Consider the following 15,330-nt stretch of genomic DNA (forward strand, 5'->3'; position numbering starts at 1 on the left):
TTTGTGCGAAGGACAAGTTTGGTTGTGGTTCTCAATGATGGTTTTTGCCCACCAATGAGCAAACAGTGTCAGCATCTGTCGTTGATACAACTGTATCGTTAAGGGAATTATAGCAACTATAAGTGAAGAGATTCATGGCAAAGAGATGTTGGTCATTGCACTTATTGTGTGCCTTGCACTTGTATTATTGCTTAGGTACACAATGAATGTGTATAATGAAGTACACTTGTGTAAGCTTTGTTTTGGAAAGATTATCAAACATCCACGATTTGGTTTGGTGATACAAAATCCAAATAGGTTTGGAAACCTAATAACCATACTTTTAAGAAGATTTTTATAATTCTGTAGTTTGATATCCACTATTTAAAGGTTTAGATGCCTCACGTCTAAGGAATTTATAATATTGTGTATATCAAACATCCAGGACAAGTTTAGAAACTTGATATGCACTATTTGTTTTTTGTTTGTTTGTTTGTTTTTTTTTTTTTTTTTTTTTTTGTGTGTGGATAAAAACACAAGAACTTTATTAGGAAATATTAGTAACGAATATATCATGCAGAAGAGTTTGTTCTAAAAACAAGGACTCTCTTAATTCAAATTGAAAACTCTTCAATGCTTATAGCATGTTTAGTTAAAAGATGAGAATGAACATTTCCCTTTCTATAAATATAAGAAAATTTAACAATTCGGAACTATAGGACATAACTTGAACTTTATAAATCAGATTAGCAACAAACACTATTTATTTAGGTGATATGCACAAGTTTAGAAACCTGATTTGCACTATTTATTTAGGTGATTACACACATTCACAACTTACTTAGGAAATAAAACTCTCTCTCTATCTCAAAAAAAAAAAAAAAAAAAAAGCCTTAGGAAATAAAAAATCTAATTAGTTTGGAAACGAGATATTTTAGACCTATAGAAACGACGTCAATTTCCTCTGCATATTCCTGCGTCCAAACACCCCCTTTCCATTTCCACTCCTCAAAACGTAAAACCCAGCCACCAAAAAACCAAAGAAAAAAAGAACAGAAAAACAATGGCAACAATTCTCAGGGTTTTATCAATCTCTTCTCAAAGAGGTTTAACGTTAACATCAATGCCTCAGTTTCTGGTAATACAACGTTTGTTCTGTAACAACAAACTGCTCAATCCCATTTCCAATCCTCTTGTGGCGAAATTGCTTCAGGTCCCAAACTCACGAATTAGAAGTGCACTGGATTCAGAGGACACTTGTGCTCTCAAAAGCTTCGGAGATTCCTGGGAATCCCTTGTCATTTCTCTCAGATCTTCGTCTCCTCAGAAAGCCCACCTGGTAATTTTCAAATTTCAGTCTTTTTTTTCTTTCTTTCTATTCACCACTTTGCACTGTTTGGTCTCTGAGAAAGTGTGAGAAAAGAAAGGAAAAATGAAAATTTGGAACTTTTATCATAAATGGAAGGTGAATTTTTTTTTTTTTCGGGGTAAGTTTCTATCTTCCTTACGTTTACACAGCAACCAAATGGGGCATTGACTAGAAACAATAGAGGATTTCTTCCGCCCACGTTTCTGAAAACTTTGGTTCATAAATATGTGATTTTTACATGAAAGTTTGAGCTTTTCTGTAATTTGTGATCAGTAGCCAATGTATTGGTATTGAACTGTAAACTGAAAGTTGTGTCAGTGACTGTGAGCCTGTGAGAGTGTGAGTCTGCTACTGGTCATAAAGTAAGAATGTCATATTGTCGTAATTGGAATTTGAATAGTTTGCAAGCATTTGAATCCTGGTATATTTGTGATATTTAATGTGAACTTTTTGTTACTGTAATCCCATATTGTCATAGTTTTCAAATTCACAGTTATACCCATAATATCCAATTATTTGAGTGGTCAGGTTTTGGAATGGAGACTAGAGAACATGCTGGTGGAGAATGTGAGAGACCACGATTCCTTCTCTGAGTTGATGTATCTTTGTGGAAAGGTTCAGAATCTCCCTCTCGCTATGCGTGTCTTTACTTCTATGGAGGCTCATGGAGTTAAACCCACTTCTTCTGTTTTCAATTCCCTTATAAGTGCTTGCTTGTCTTCAGGTAATTTAGTGACAGCCCGCAGCTTATTTGAGATAATGGAGATCTCTGAGGGCTATAAGCCCAATTCCGACACTTACGATGCTTTCATATATGCGTTCTCAAGTTTGGGAAATGCTGATGCCATGCAAGCTTGGTACTCGGCCAAAACGGCTGCTGGGTTCTCCGTTGATCTTCAAACCTATGAATCTCTAATTTCAGGTTTTGTTAAAGCAAGAAAATATGATAGTGCTGATAAATTATATGAAGAAATGATGGCGTCTGGAGTCATGCCTAACATTCCTATATTGGAGAACATGCTTGAAGGGCTTTGCAAGCGGAAAAGTTTTGATCAAGTGAAAGAGTTCTTGAAATTTGTGCTTGATGGTGGGTGGGAAATTAGTAGCCGGATGGCTGAGAGGCTTGTGAGGTTGTATGTTGAAGTTGGGACAGTGGAAGATATGGAGGAGTTACTTGTAACTGTAATGAATGCCAATCAAGCTTCTGAGATTCTGTCACGGGTGCACTGTGGGATTATTAGGATGTATGCCAGTTCAGATAGATTGGATGATGTAGAATATTCTGTTGGTAGGTTGTTAAAACAAGGTTTGTCATTCAACTGCCCAGATGATGTTGAGAAGGTAATTTGTTGTTACTTCAGGAGGGCAGCTTATGATCGTCTAGACTTATTTTTGGAACATATGAAGGGTTATTATGTGCTTACAAGATCAACTTATGATTTGTTGATAGCTGGCTATAGGCGAGCAGGTTTATCTGAAAAATTAGATATGGTTATGAAACATATGCTGTCAGCTGGATTGTCATAGCATCCTGTATCATGTTCAAAGAAAATTGCTATGATCTTTCATATGTAAGTGTAGCATTGGCTGAAGCCTGAAATGCATACAAATGCTTCTGTACCAGCGAGCTTAAAATGTTTGGCTCCTTTCAAGAGAGATGAACGCATGTGAGAAACCATGGAAAATACAGAGCTACGGTATATGTTAGCTTAAAAAAGGAGTAGGGATTCCTCTGTGTAGAATTGAGTCATTCCCCTAATAGTTTTGCTTGTCAATAGGTTGATTCTCTTGATTCTTTTATTGACATACTTCTGGTTATATTGTGTTGGGGTCTTTTCACAAGAACGTGTTGTACTTTGATACATTAATGGCTAGAACCAGATTTATGGGATAGTCGAGTCTGAAACTTGTACTAATGGGTTGTGCGTTCTGTTACTGTTGTACTGCTAATAAGTAAAGTTACATGAAGGATTATGTAGAAAATGAAATTAGCAATATAGGGAAGAAATAAATTTTCCTTCATCGAGGTAGCTTTATCATAAAGCATCCAACAATGTTAAGCGTGGTTGTGAGGTGATCTAGTACTGTTAAAATTATTTGTATAGCCTTCAACAAGTTCTAGTTGCTTGTTGGTGTCGAAAGGTATCCAGTGGCACCACATGATATTCAGAGGTTCAACAAGAGTGTCCAACATTGGCAGTGAGAGATTCAGTAGAGACAAAAGACATCCAGCAACAAACAACACTAGCTGTTAGTTGTGACATGTTATGGTGGTATCTAAGTAAAGCCATATGAATTCAGGTGGCGATGCAAGTACAAATGTGAGTTATCCAGTGGTGATGAAATACAAGCATCAATAATGTCAGAGCTTGTTATGTAGAGGATGCATAATGGTGAGGAATCACATTTATTTATTTTTTGGTAAAAGACGATGCATTAAAAACAGCTAAACAATTACATCAAGAACAGGACACATCCTGTTGAACAACACACCATTACAGTCATCCTCAAAGGCACTACAAATGTCCACAGGTGGACTACTAAAAGAAAGAAAATCTGAAACCTGGATAGCACCCATCCTAGCCAGCAAATCAGCACATCGATTGGCTTGGCGGTAGCAATGGTTAAACCGAATACGTTGAAGGGAGCTGCCAAGCGCCTACAATCATCCAAAAGAGGAGAAATGACATTGTTGACATAAGCAGCATTCTTAAAAACCTCCACCACAGCTTGAGCATCCAATTCAACAACAAGTGAATCAATCTTTAAGTTGCAGCAGAGCAGCAGCCACTCTCTAAGCCCCCATAGCTCTGCAATGAAACTATTGGTTGAGCCAATATGTCGAGTAAAACCCCCAACCCAATTGCCGTGCTCATCCCTCACCAAACCTCCACATCCAGCTCTGTCCGATCCACTCTAGCAAGATCCATCAGTATTGAGTTCGCTTTTGGTGAAGCACGACATCCAAACCTTTAATATTTGGATATCTATAATGCAAAAATTCAATAGTATTTATGTTATACATAAATCATGTCTTAAAAACACAATTTTAGTTTAACATCAAAACCTAAATAGTGCACATTGTGGATGCTTGGGGGAAAATGAAGGTGAAGTAAAAAGTTTGTTTCCTCACATCAGTATAGATTTTCCTCTTTTGATTTCCCTTTATACCCAAAACCTAAATGTCTAATTTCAATTTCCACATTGCATTCCCTTAAGTTGGAATAATAGCTTATCTCTTGAAGAGCTCGGCTAGACCTTTGGGGGAAGGAGAGGGTTGTGTCTTCGGCTGAGCCCACCTCTTCCATTGCCACTAAAACCTACCCGTGCTCTTCAAGAACACAGCCAACCTCCATTACAATTACCCTTGTTCTTCAAGCATCATCAGTTGAGAACTTGGGAGAGAGAGAGAGAGAGAGAGAGTGAACCTGAGTTTGATATAAGTGTTTGGTCATTCGATTGACTTGTTCTTGGATAATATGATGAACGTTTACTTGGAATTAGGATGGCTATTTGTATCACATTTTACTGTTTTATTTAGTCGTGTGGCCTTATATGTATGGGTATGTATAGTTTGGTGTGTAAAACAGACACGCTTGGCTAGAACATGGTTTCTCATTCCTTGAAACATACACTCAAGCATGTAGGTGTCAATGTGCATGAGTGCCACGTCCATCGTTTCCCAAAACTTGTCTCTCTACCTTCCAAAGCCACTCCTCCTCTTACCGGAGTTTAATGGCTTGGCCACATGAAAGAGTAAAATAAATAAAAAGAAGACTATATATATTTTTCTGGCATTTGTTATACGTTGGACTTGTTGAGAGTCGAGACTAAATAAAGAGTCATCTACAATGTTCCTTAATCTTTTTATGGCAGTTCCGCTTTTTCATTAGAATTTAACTCACAGTTAAACCATTTTTTTTTTTCAATCTAATATCATGATATATTGTATACTATATAATAAAAATTGCGTATTAAAAATTGTGACTGTATCATGAGTCTATATTTTCCCTCAAGGCAAGTGGCTACATTGTCATTCATTATTAAATTTATTATTTTATATATTATTCTTATTAGGATAGATTAATTTAGCTAAAATTTTATTACCTAAAGTTTCAAAAACAAAATTTATTTTATCTCCCTTTTTAAATTAAATATTAAATTATCAAAAACAAAGTTTTAAAGAATTAAAATTTATACTTTTTTTTTTTATATACAAAATAGAAATACACCAATAATGCATGATGGTTAAAAATTATACTTTAACTCATCTAATTATATGATTTTATTTTAATTATTAGAATAGTTCAATTTAGATAAAACTTTACCATCTAAATTTCATGAAATTCAAAATTCTACTTGAACTAAATTTTAATTAATAAAATAAGAAGAAATTTAAAATAAAATTTAATATTTATTGTAATTAACTTTAATTTTTAATTGTCCAACAATCAATAATAGTGCGATACCAATATTGATTTTGGATATCCAAATTCCAAAATGATCGAAATTCATTTTGATATCATTGCAGTGGAAGATAGATAAAAATCCCATTCGAAATCCACCCGTGATAACAGTAATATATATCTCGAAATTCGAAATAACTAGAATTCATAGTTTTGAATTGGTCGAAACTAATGTGTTCACACCCATAATAACCCTTTACATACAAAACAAATCAAATCACACCCCATATTTTCTTCTTCTCTATCACCACCTGTTTTGCAAACAATGGCTAGTCCACAAACATCACCATTATCATTGTCTCCTCTACCTTCTTCTTCTCCTTCTCCAACAAATCAATCACAAACTCCTCTAACTTCTCCTCCTTCTCCACAACCACCTCCACCACCACCACTTCCTTCTCAGCCTTTAAAACCACCACACAGTACTTCTCCTCCTCCTCCTCCTATTCCTACACCTTCATTACCTCCAAATCCTCCATCTGCGAGACCCTCACCACACACTATTTCTCCACCAACCCCACCAGTCTCTCCATCACTGCCAAGAACTACTCCTACAACTCCTAGTGGGTCACTAGTACCGCCTTTAGCATTGTCTCCGCCATCTCCTCAGGCTACAAACAGTCCCATCACATCTCCACCTCTGCCACCACATGTATCAACCGGGATTGTAGTAGGATGTTTCATTGGTATTCTGGCTATTGTGATTGGCATATATTTTGTTTTTTGCCGGAGAAAAAATAAGCATGAAAAAAAGAATGAGGGTTACTACGTGGCCTCAAAAGGTGAGAGATCTTAAATGTTTGTTTTATGTTTGGCAAAGTTTTCTACAAAACATTCGTGTGAATTCTTCATTGATATCTTTATTTTGTATTAATGGGAATCTGATGGAAATTCATTAAGATGCTACCATGTTAAAGAAAAAGAAAAATATTGAAAATTAACACATTCCACCACATCCGAAAAATTTACTATTAGAATTTTTACAACCAATATCACTTATTTTTCGGAGCAAATCAAAACAAAGATAAACAAAAACAGACTAGGGACTAGATTTACTTTCGCAGTCATAATTTGAGCCATTATCATAAAACTAATGATTATGATAACAAACAAAATGCATTTTCAACAATTGGTTTGACATTTCTTCAAATCTAATATTCCTTAAATGCCTTTCATGCAATGGCCCCATTACTATTAGGATTTATGCGTAAAGCATATTAAAATAATTTTTTTTTTTAAACTTGTAAATTTTAAATAGTGTTGTTTATATTAAATACCTCAATAATCTATTTGAAACCTTGCTCAAAATCTACTTCAAATGGATTCATCTAAACCTAATACTTTTTAGGAGAAACTTCTAGTATTTTAAATATTAATTAAATAATATATATATATATATATATATATTTAAATAGATTTTTCTTGCCTTTTAAGATGCAAGATTATTACTAATTATGTTTTTGGGTTTTCAACTTCGGCTAAGATTTCATTTTCAATTGGTAATATCACTAATTCACTCTCTTTCTTATGACATATTCTATCTTAAATAGAATTTTATTAATTTTAATTTTGGATAATTTATTTCTGTATGTGCAAATATAAGATGTATTGTCAATTAATATTTTATAAGTTAATTAATCTAGCCTAGCCTTTTTACATAACTTAATATGTTAGTTGGACTATTTACTTTCATTTTTAAAAATTTTAATTATAAAAATAAATTTAATAATCAGTATCATAATAAATATCTTGTCTACGACTAGCCATTATCTCCCTTGACATTATATATTAAACTTAAGAGGTATTGAACGGTGGATTTTAGTAATGATATTGTCTGCAAAACTATTCATTTTAATTTTAATTTTGATAGAATGAGAACGGAAGAGAAAATTTTTAGGGATTGCAAATTTTTATTCTCTTAAACTACCGTAAACATAATAAAATGTATTAATAGAATGCACAACATTCAAACAAAATATAATATTTTTAAAAATAATTTTTGTTAATTACATTTTTGGCCTTATTAAGTTTTTAACAATCCGATAGATAAGACATTCTATTGGCCAGTAGAAGCTGTCTTTTTTTTTTTCCTTGATGAAAGGCCTTACTTTTTTTAATTATATTCTATGGTTGAACCACCCCGGTTGGCTTCTTAGGCTTTGTCATGATGAAACTATCATTTAGATATTACTTTAGGTTTTGTAGCCTAAATTTGGAATTTTCCTGGGATGTATACCTGCTTATGATTTTCCGAATAATGTTTATAGTAATTCTTTTTCATGTTTAATTTAAGGCACATGCATTTAGTCGTAATTATTGAATCTATTCTGCTAATAAACCCTTCTTTTTTTTTTGGGTGGTTAGTCTTATTGATAAATATGTTATGTTGCAGTACTACCCCAACATTATCCACAAAAGAATGTTCTACGATCAAGGGCACAGTTTCTCAAGGTGTTACCAAATCCATTTCCCCAACCTTCTCACATGAGCAGCAAAGGACGTTCTGGATTACTTAGTCCAGTGTCTGAAATTCCATCTCCACGCCCTGGTGCTGCCTTGGGTTTTTCATGTGTAGTTTTCACATATGATCAATTAATGGTAGCCACCAATGGTTTCTCTAAGGCCAACCTTCTTGGACAAGGCGGCTTCGGGTACGTACACAAGGGTGTCCTTCCAGGTGGGCAAGAAGTTGCAGTCAAGCAATTAAAGATAGATAGCCATCAAGGGGAGAGAGAATTTCAGGCTGAGGTGGAGACCATTAGTAGGGTTCACCACAAACATCTTGTTTCATAATTGAACGGTGGATTTTAGTAATGATATTGTCTGCAAAACTATTCATTTTAATTTTAATTTTGATAGAATGAGAAAGGAAGAGAAAATATTTAGGGATTGCAAATTTTTATTCTCTTAAACTACCGTAAACATAATAAAATGTATTAATAGAATGCACAACATTCAAACAAAATATAATATTTTTAAAAATAATTTTTGTTAATTACATTTTTGGCCTTATTAAGTTTTTAACAATCCGATAGATAAGACATTCTATTGGCCAGTAGAAGCTGTCTTTTTTTTTTTCCTTGATGAAAGGCCTTACTTTTTTTAATTATATTCTATGGTTGAACCACCCGGTTGGCTTCTTAGGCTTTGTCATGATGAAACTATCATTTAGATATTACTTTAGGTTTTGTAGCCTAAATTTGGAATTTTCCTGGGATGTATACCTGCTTATGATTTTCCGAATAATGTTTATAGTAATTCTTTTTCATGTTTAATTTAAGGCACATGCATTTAGTCGTAATTATTGAATCTATTCTGCTAATAAACCCTTCTTTTTTTTTTGGGTGGTTAGTCTTATTGATAAATATGTTATGTTGCAGTACTACCCCAACATTATCCACAAAAGAATGTTCTACGATCAAGGGCACAGTTTCTCAAGGTGTTACCAAATCCATTTCCCCAACCTTCTCACATGAGCAGCAAAGGACGTTCTGGATTACTTAGTCCAGTGTCTGAAATTCCATCTCCACGCCCTGGTGCTGCCTTGGGTTTTTCATGTGTAGTTTTCACATATGATCAATTAATGGTAGCCACCAATGGTTTCTCTAAGGCCAACCTTCTTGGACAAGGCGGCTTCGGGTACGTACACAAGGGTGTCCTTCCAGGTGGGCAAGAAGTTGCAGTCAAGCAATTAAAGATAGATAGCCATCAAGGGGAGAGAGAATTTCAGGCTGAGGTGGAGACCATTAGTAGGGTTCACCACAAACATCTTGTTTCATTAGTTGGGTACTGCATTACTGGGGCTGAGAGGTTGCTTGTTTATGAGTTTGTTTCAAACAAAACCTTGGCATTCCACTTACATAGTAAGCCTATTATCTGCATGATGTTTCTGATATATAACCAATACAATTTTCTATCTTTCATATATGGTGTTAGTGTCACTGGAAAAAAAAATACATTAATGCACTGCAGGAGAAGAGCAACCTGTGATGAACTGGGCATATAGAATGAAAATCGCTGTTGGGTCTGCAAAAGGACTAGCATATCTTCATGAAGATTGTAAGTTTTTCACACTTGCTATGTCTCTCTCTTAAGAATGATTTTATGGTGTTCTAGTTGCGGTCCAAGTTTGAGAAATTCTTGTGCATGACAGTATTAATAACTTTGGTAGGTATGCTTTGGTGTTGAGCAATTAATCTATAACTTCTGTCTGATGTAGTGGTAAAGTGTAAGATTTTTAACTTTTTTCTTAAAATCACCAGCCTCACATATCCATCGACTACATTACTCGTGTTGAACTTAATGTCAATTTCCTCTTCACATCATCAGTTATGTATAACATTATAAAGTGAATTCCTAGTCTAATTGTATTAAATTACCATCTACTTAACAGCAAGGCTCGACTTCTTATTAAATTTATACCGTATATAATAATGAAAGTATTGCATTTAATTTTCCAAAACTCCTTTTGCACCACATTATTAACATTTTTTCCTTCTTTTTTTTAGGTTTTTTTTTTTTTTTTTCTAAATTCATTTCGTTTAAAGCCTTATTCAATTATCTCCTTTACGTCTTCTTATATTTTATAGTTAAATTTATTTAGCATTTATCTCCTTATTTTCCCTATTCTTATTCCTTCATAATTTCTCACTCTAATCTCTTATTTTATTGCAACCTTCCTCCTTTTTTTTTTTTTTTTTTTTTTTTTGACGTCAAAGATAGAAGTACATTAATGTATGAAATGGAAAATTACAAAGAAAAGACCTTGGACCAGGAGCTGTATTACATAAAGGCCAAAAACAGCCAAGCACAGTGGCCTACAGCTCCACGAAACCAAGAAAAAAAAAAAAAAATGTATATTAAAGACCGAAAAGCAAAAACATCAAGTTCACTGTCGGTGTAATTTGCAGCCGAGGAGTTTGTTTCTACCTAAATTTGGTTAATACACCCTTTGCATCTCTCTCCCCCTTCCATTCCAAGTTCTGCGTACCAAAAAATATTGTCAATACTTGCAATTTTTTCTATTTTGTTTCTCTTTTGCTAGGTTTTTTTTTTTTCTTACTATTTTTTTCACTAATATTTCTTTTTTAATTACCGTATCAAATTTGCATGTTACAATATAGTGTTATCAAAATATTATCAATATTATTATGTTAATCAATTCAATTATGTTTTGGGCTGATGTTTTTTTTTTTATTTGACAAATTTGTGTTCGTGTATGTGTTTTGTGTACAATAATAGATTATTGCCTCATTATTTTTATGAATCCTATTCATCTAGGGGGAGAGCTACATGTACGAGTGGGGGCCAAGGGCCCCCAAAATTTTAAGTATATTTTAATATTATATATAAATATTTAACATTTTAATTATTAGCCTACAAAAATGAGACTTGACCCCCTTCAATATTTGAGCTAGTCCAATGATACTCCTAAAAAAATTGTCCAATTGGTCTAGTATTATAGAGAATTTTTTTTTTCTTTTTCTCATTCATTTTTTATTGTAAAATGTGTTTTTGTCTATTAAGGTTTTGAACCATTCATATTTTTGAATACTTTATTAGTTTAATTAAAAAATTTATACTCACTTTAGTTGATAATTTGATAACTTATATTAAAAATGAAAACTCAAAGAATTCACTTTGGATGATACTAAATTATATGTGTATAGATATCTGTGTTTGTGCATATTTATGGAAGTTTGTATAAGTTAATAAATTAGTATCATAAGTTGGCTCTTCATATAAAAATTTCTAGCAATGCTCCTTCATTAATCGATCCCATGTGTTTGTGATTAGTAGTTACTCATAAGAACGTCTCTTGCTTAAGAATATTAGTTTCAAGGTCTAATTAAAGTTATTCATTCCTGCAGGTCATCCAAAAATCATTCATCGTGATATCAAGGCATCGAATATTCTTCTTAACTCTAAGTTTGAGGCAAAGGTGGGACTCCTGCTTCTTCTTCTTCGTCTTCTCCTTTTTTGTGTTTGTTTTTGCTATTGTTCAGAAAATGTTTTAGATCTTCAAATGAAGTTTGTTTCTGGAAATCTGTTCCATTAAACCAGATATTTGATTGATAAAACTCATCCACTCGTAAGTTGAAGAGCCAAGGGCCCCCAAAATTTTAAGTATATTTTAATATTATATATAAATATTTAACATTTTAATTATTAGCCTACAAAAATGAGACTTGACCCCCTTCAATATTTGAGCTAGTCCAATGATACTCTTAAAAAAATTGTCCAATTGGTCTAGTGTTATAGAGAATTTTTTTTTTCTTTTTCTCATTCATTTTTTATTGTAAAATGTGTTTTTGTCTATTAAGGTTTTGAACCATTCATATCTTTGAATACTTTATTAGTTCAATTAAAAAATTTATACTCACTTTAGTTGATAATTTGATAACTTATATTAAAATTGAAAACTCAAAGAATTCACTGTGGATGATACTAAATTATATGTGTATAGATATCTGTGTTTGTGCATATTTATGGAAGTTTGTATAAGTTAATAAATTAGTATCATAAGTTGGCTCTTCATATAAAAATTTCTAGCAATGCTCCTTCATTAATCGATCCCATGTGTTTGTGATTAGTAGTTACTCATAAGAACGTCTCTTGCTTAAGAATATTAGTTTCAAGGTCTAATTAAAGTTATTCATTCCTGCAGGTCATCCAAAAATCATTCATCGTGATATCAAGGCATCGAATATTCTTCTTAACTCTAAGTTTGAGGCAAAGGTGGGACTCCTGCTTCTTCTTCTTCGTCTTCTCCTTTTTTGTGTTTGTTTTTGCTATTGTTCAGAAAATGTTTTAGATCTTCAAATGAAGTTTGTTTCTGGAAATCTGTTCCATTAAACCAGATATTTGATTGATAAAACTCATCCACTCGTAAGTTGAAGTAACTTCAAGACACTCCTTTTAGATTTTTTTTTGTTGATAATTCATCCACTCGTTTAATGATCTATACATGATGTGAAATGAAAATCAAGAATCTCTACATATATCATGTTAAATGTTAATAATCAAAAATATTATTTTCAGGTTGCCGACTTTGGACTGGCCAAAATATTTTCAGATACCACTGCTGACATTACTCACATCTCTACTCGAGTGGTGGGAACCTTCGGGTAAGATCATTCATGTTCTAATATTACAATACTAGATCAGTGTACATTACTTCTATATATAATTATTGGATAAATATTAAGATGAACTTTGTCATTCTCACAATTCCATCTTTTATGTGATCAACTAAGTTTACTTTTTATCTAGTGCTACTTTGAGTAATCCTCAAGCATTGGATCTAAGTCTAACTTGACTTAAATAAGTTGACCTTTCTCTCTCTCTATTTTTGAGTTTTGTGAACATTTAAACTCATGTTCTTTAGCGTGATTAACTTGTCATTTACAAATTCATTAGGATAACCATAGCCATGAATAGCATTGAGTGATACATGTTTTCAACCAACGTAAATGCTTATTTCTTTCAGGTACCTGGCTCCAGAGTATGCATCAAGTGGTAAAGTAACAGATAAATCAGACGTTTATTCGTATGGAGTCATGCTCTTAGAACTCATAACTGGACGATTACCTATCAGCCAAGCACAGTCATCAACGAATATAGGCCTGGCTGAATTTGTGAGTTCTCTTGCATCACTACTATAACATCTCCTTTAGATGGTTTGATGAACTGAGATGACGGGGAAATTTAATAGCACCTAATAGTGGTTTAGAAACCACCAAATCATTGGTTTGAAACTCAATATTAAAGTTATTTCTATATGAATGCAACATTTTTATTCAAGTTATTTCCATATGGTTTGATGAACTGAGATGATGGGGTAATTTAATAGCATCTAATATTGGTTTAGAAACCACCAAATCATTGGTTTGAAACTGAAGTTTCAAGTTATTTTCATATGGTTGCAACATTCTTATTTTATCAAATTTAGTGTTAGTCATGTTAGTCAACATTCATATATGCTTTCATGCAAGACCAAGTATGCTTGTTGTCAATTAAGCAATATGAGATCAAATATATGGTACAAGAGAACCATTTGAATCATTTGGTGAAAGTATTTCTTTTGAACTTCAAATATTCTTGAGTGCAGCTGCAGAACTATGAGTCTTCTTTTGATTAACCACATTTATTTGCCTTGACACTATAGGCTAGGCCTTTGCTCTCTAAAGCACGAATGGATAGCAATTTCGATGCTCTTGTTGATCCAAGATTGCTGGGTAATTACGACCCCGATGAGATGACTAAAATGGTTGCTTGTGCTGCTGCTTGTGTGCGCTATACAGCATGCAATCGTCCACCAATGAGCCAAGTAATCCTTTTTCCTGTTCCTTTTTTCTTTGAGCAAGTATTAAGAAGAGTAGGAAACCCCACTAATTTGGAAAATATAGAGTTCAAATATTACCGAAAACTAAGAAATGCTTTTCTTTATTCAATAATGAAAAAAAAGAAGTCGTGTGTGTGTGTGCGCGCATGTATTCAGGCAACTTACATATTCTTTAGCACCCCCTACTCACATGGCCTCTTCGACTGTCCAAGTCCCCCTAGTTGGAATGGTGTATTGTTAAGTTTTATTGACCCGTGATAGTATTCTTCTGAATATCTAAAAAACTAAGTGCAAAATAAGAAATATTTATTCAGTGTCTGTAACTATTTTTTTTTTTAAATAAATTTGTTTGAAACCAAGCAGATAGTTCATGTTTTAGAAGGACATGTTTCTCTGACGGCTCTTGGTGAGGAAATGCAACTGGAGCATGGCAATACATACATGAAGTCGATATTTGAAGGTCATGGATATGGCACCAGTAAGTACAATAGTGGAACCACCAGTGAGTTTGGTCGTTACCCATCTAGCTCAAGCAGTGAGTCCCACCAAACAAACTGAGATTAAGATGGCAGAGATGAGGATGGAGAGCCAATATATGGAATGCTATTTTTGTCCCTTGGAACACTTGCTTTTTCTTTCTGGGGGATTTCCTATTGGATTTTTTTACTTCATTTGCTTGAGATAAAAAATGGGGAGGCAGGGGGTACTAAAATTGATTAAATTTTCTTACTCACTCTGTTCAATATTTGTTATATGTGGTTGCATTTAAAGTTTATCGTGGAAGCATGATAGGTGATGATGCTTATCATTGCGCTTAGCCACTGCATGATTAAATACAGGAAACAAAGAGGATCCTAAATCCCCCCTTACATATTTACCATGCAATGCCATAAATGGCTGGCCCTTATGCTAAAAGTGATAGTGTATTTCAGCAATCATAGGCTATAATTTGTGTCAATCCGTAGTGTGCTCTAAAGTCTGAAGTATAAATATCAAATACAAATCCTATTTCTCACTTTTTGTATTCCGCTTTATGCTCACCATTCACTGCCTTCCTATCCAAAAAAAAACCATTCACTGCCTAAACAATGTGTGCTTTTTCCATTCATGCTTTTCTTCTTTAGCCGCCAACTTTGTTCACCTTGCAGTAAACAGACTTTGTGGCAGCCAGC

The 15,330-nt window shown here is 33.6% G+C and overlaps 3 protein-coding genes across 3 annotated transcripts; all 3 read left to right on the forward strand.

The window, feature by feature from the left end:
* Positions 1–871: 871 nt before the first annotated feature.
* On the forward strand, positions 872–3,370 carry LOC111987773 (pentatricopeptide repeat-containing protein At2g30780). Its single transcript, XM_024019515.2, has 2 exons — positions 872–1,318; positions 1,877–3,370. Exons 1-2 carry the CDS (start codon positions 1,043–1,045, stop codon positions 2,873–2,875), a joined length of 1,275 nt encoding a protein of 424 aa, XP_023875283.2. The 5' UTR covers positions 872–1,042; the 3' UTR covers positions 2,876–3,370.
* Positions 3,371–6,079: 2,709 nt separating this feature from the next.
* On the forward strand, positions 6,080–8,607 carry LOC136061068 (proline-rich receptor-like protein kinase PERK2). The gene is made up of 2 exons (XM_065765077.1): positions 6,080–6,596; positions 8,207–8,607. The coding sequence occupies exons 1-2, from the start codon at positions 6,080–6,082 to the stop codon at positions 8,605–8,607; spliced, it is 918 nt and encodes a 305-aa protein (XP_065621149.1).
* Positions 8,608–9,245: 638 nt separating this feature from the next.
* LOC136061222 (proline-rich receptor-like protein kinase PERK1) lies at positions 9,246–14,995 on the forward strand. Its single transcript, XM_065765086.1, has 7 exons — positions 9,246–9,677; positions 9,787–9,873; positions 11,685–11,755; positions 12,856–12,941; positions 13,304–13,451; positions 13,982–14,143; positions 14,522–14,995. The coding sequence occupies exons 1-7, from the start codon at positions 9,287–9,289 to the stop codon at positions 14,714–14,716; spliced, it is 1,140 nt and encodes a 379-aa protein (XP_065621158.1). The 5' UTR covers positions 9,246–9,286; the 3' UTR covers positions 14,717–14,995.
* Positions 14,996–15,330: the final 335 nt, after the last annotated feature.

The sequence above is a fragment of the Quercus suber genome, unplaced genomic scaffold, assembly GCF_002906115.3.
Source record: "Quercus suber isolate HL8 unplaced genomic scaffold, Cork oak 2.0 scaffold_606, whole genome shotgun sequence".
NCBI lineage: Eukaryota > Viridiplantae > Streptophyta > Magnoliopsida > Fagales > Fagaceae > Quercus > Quercus suber.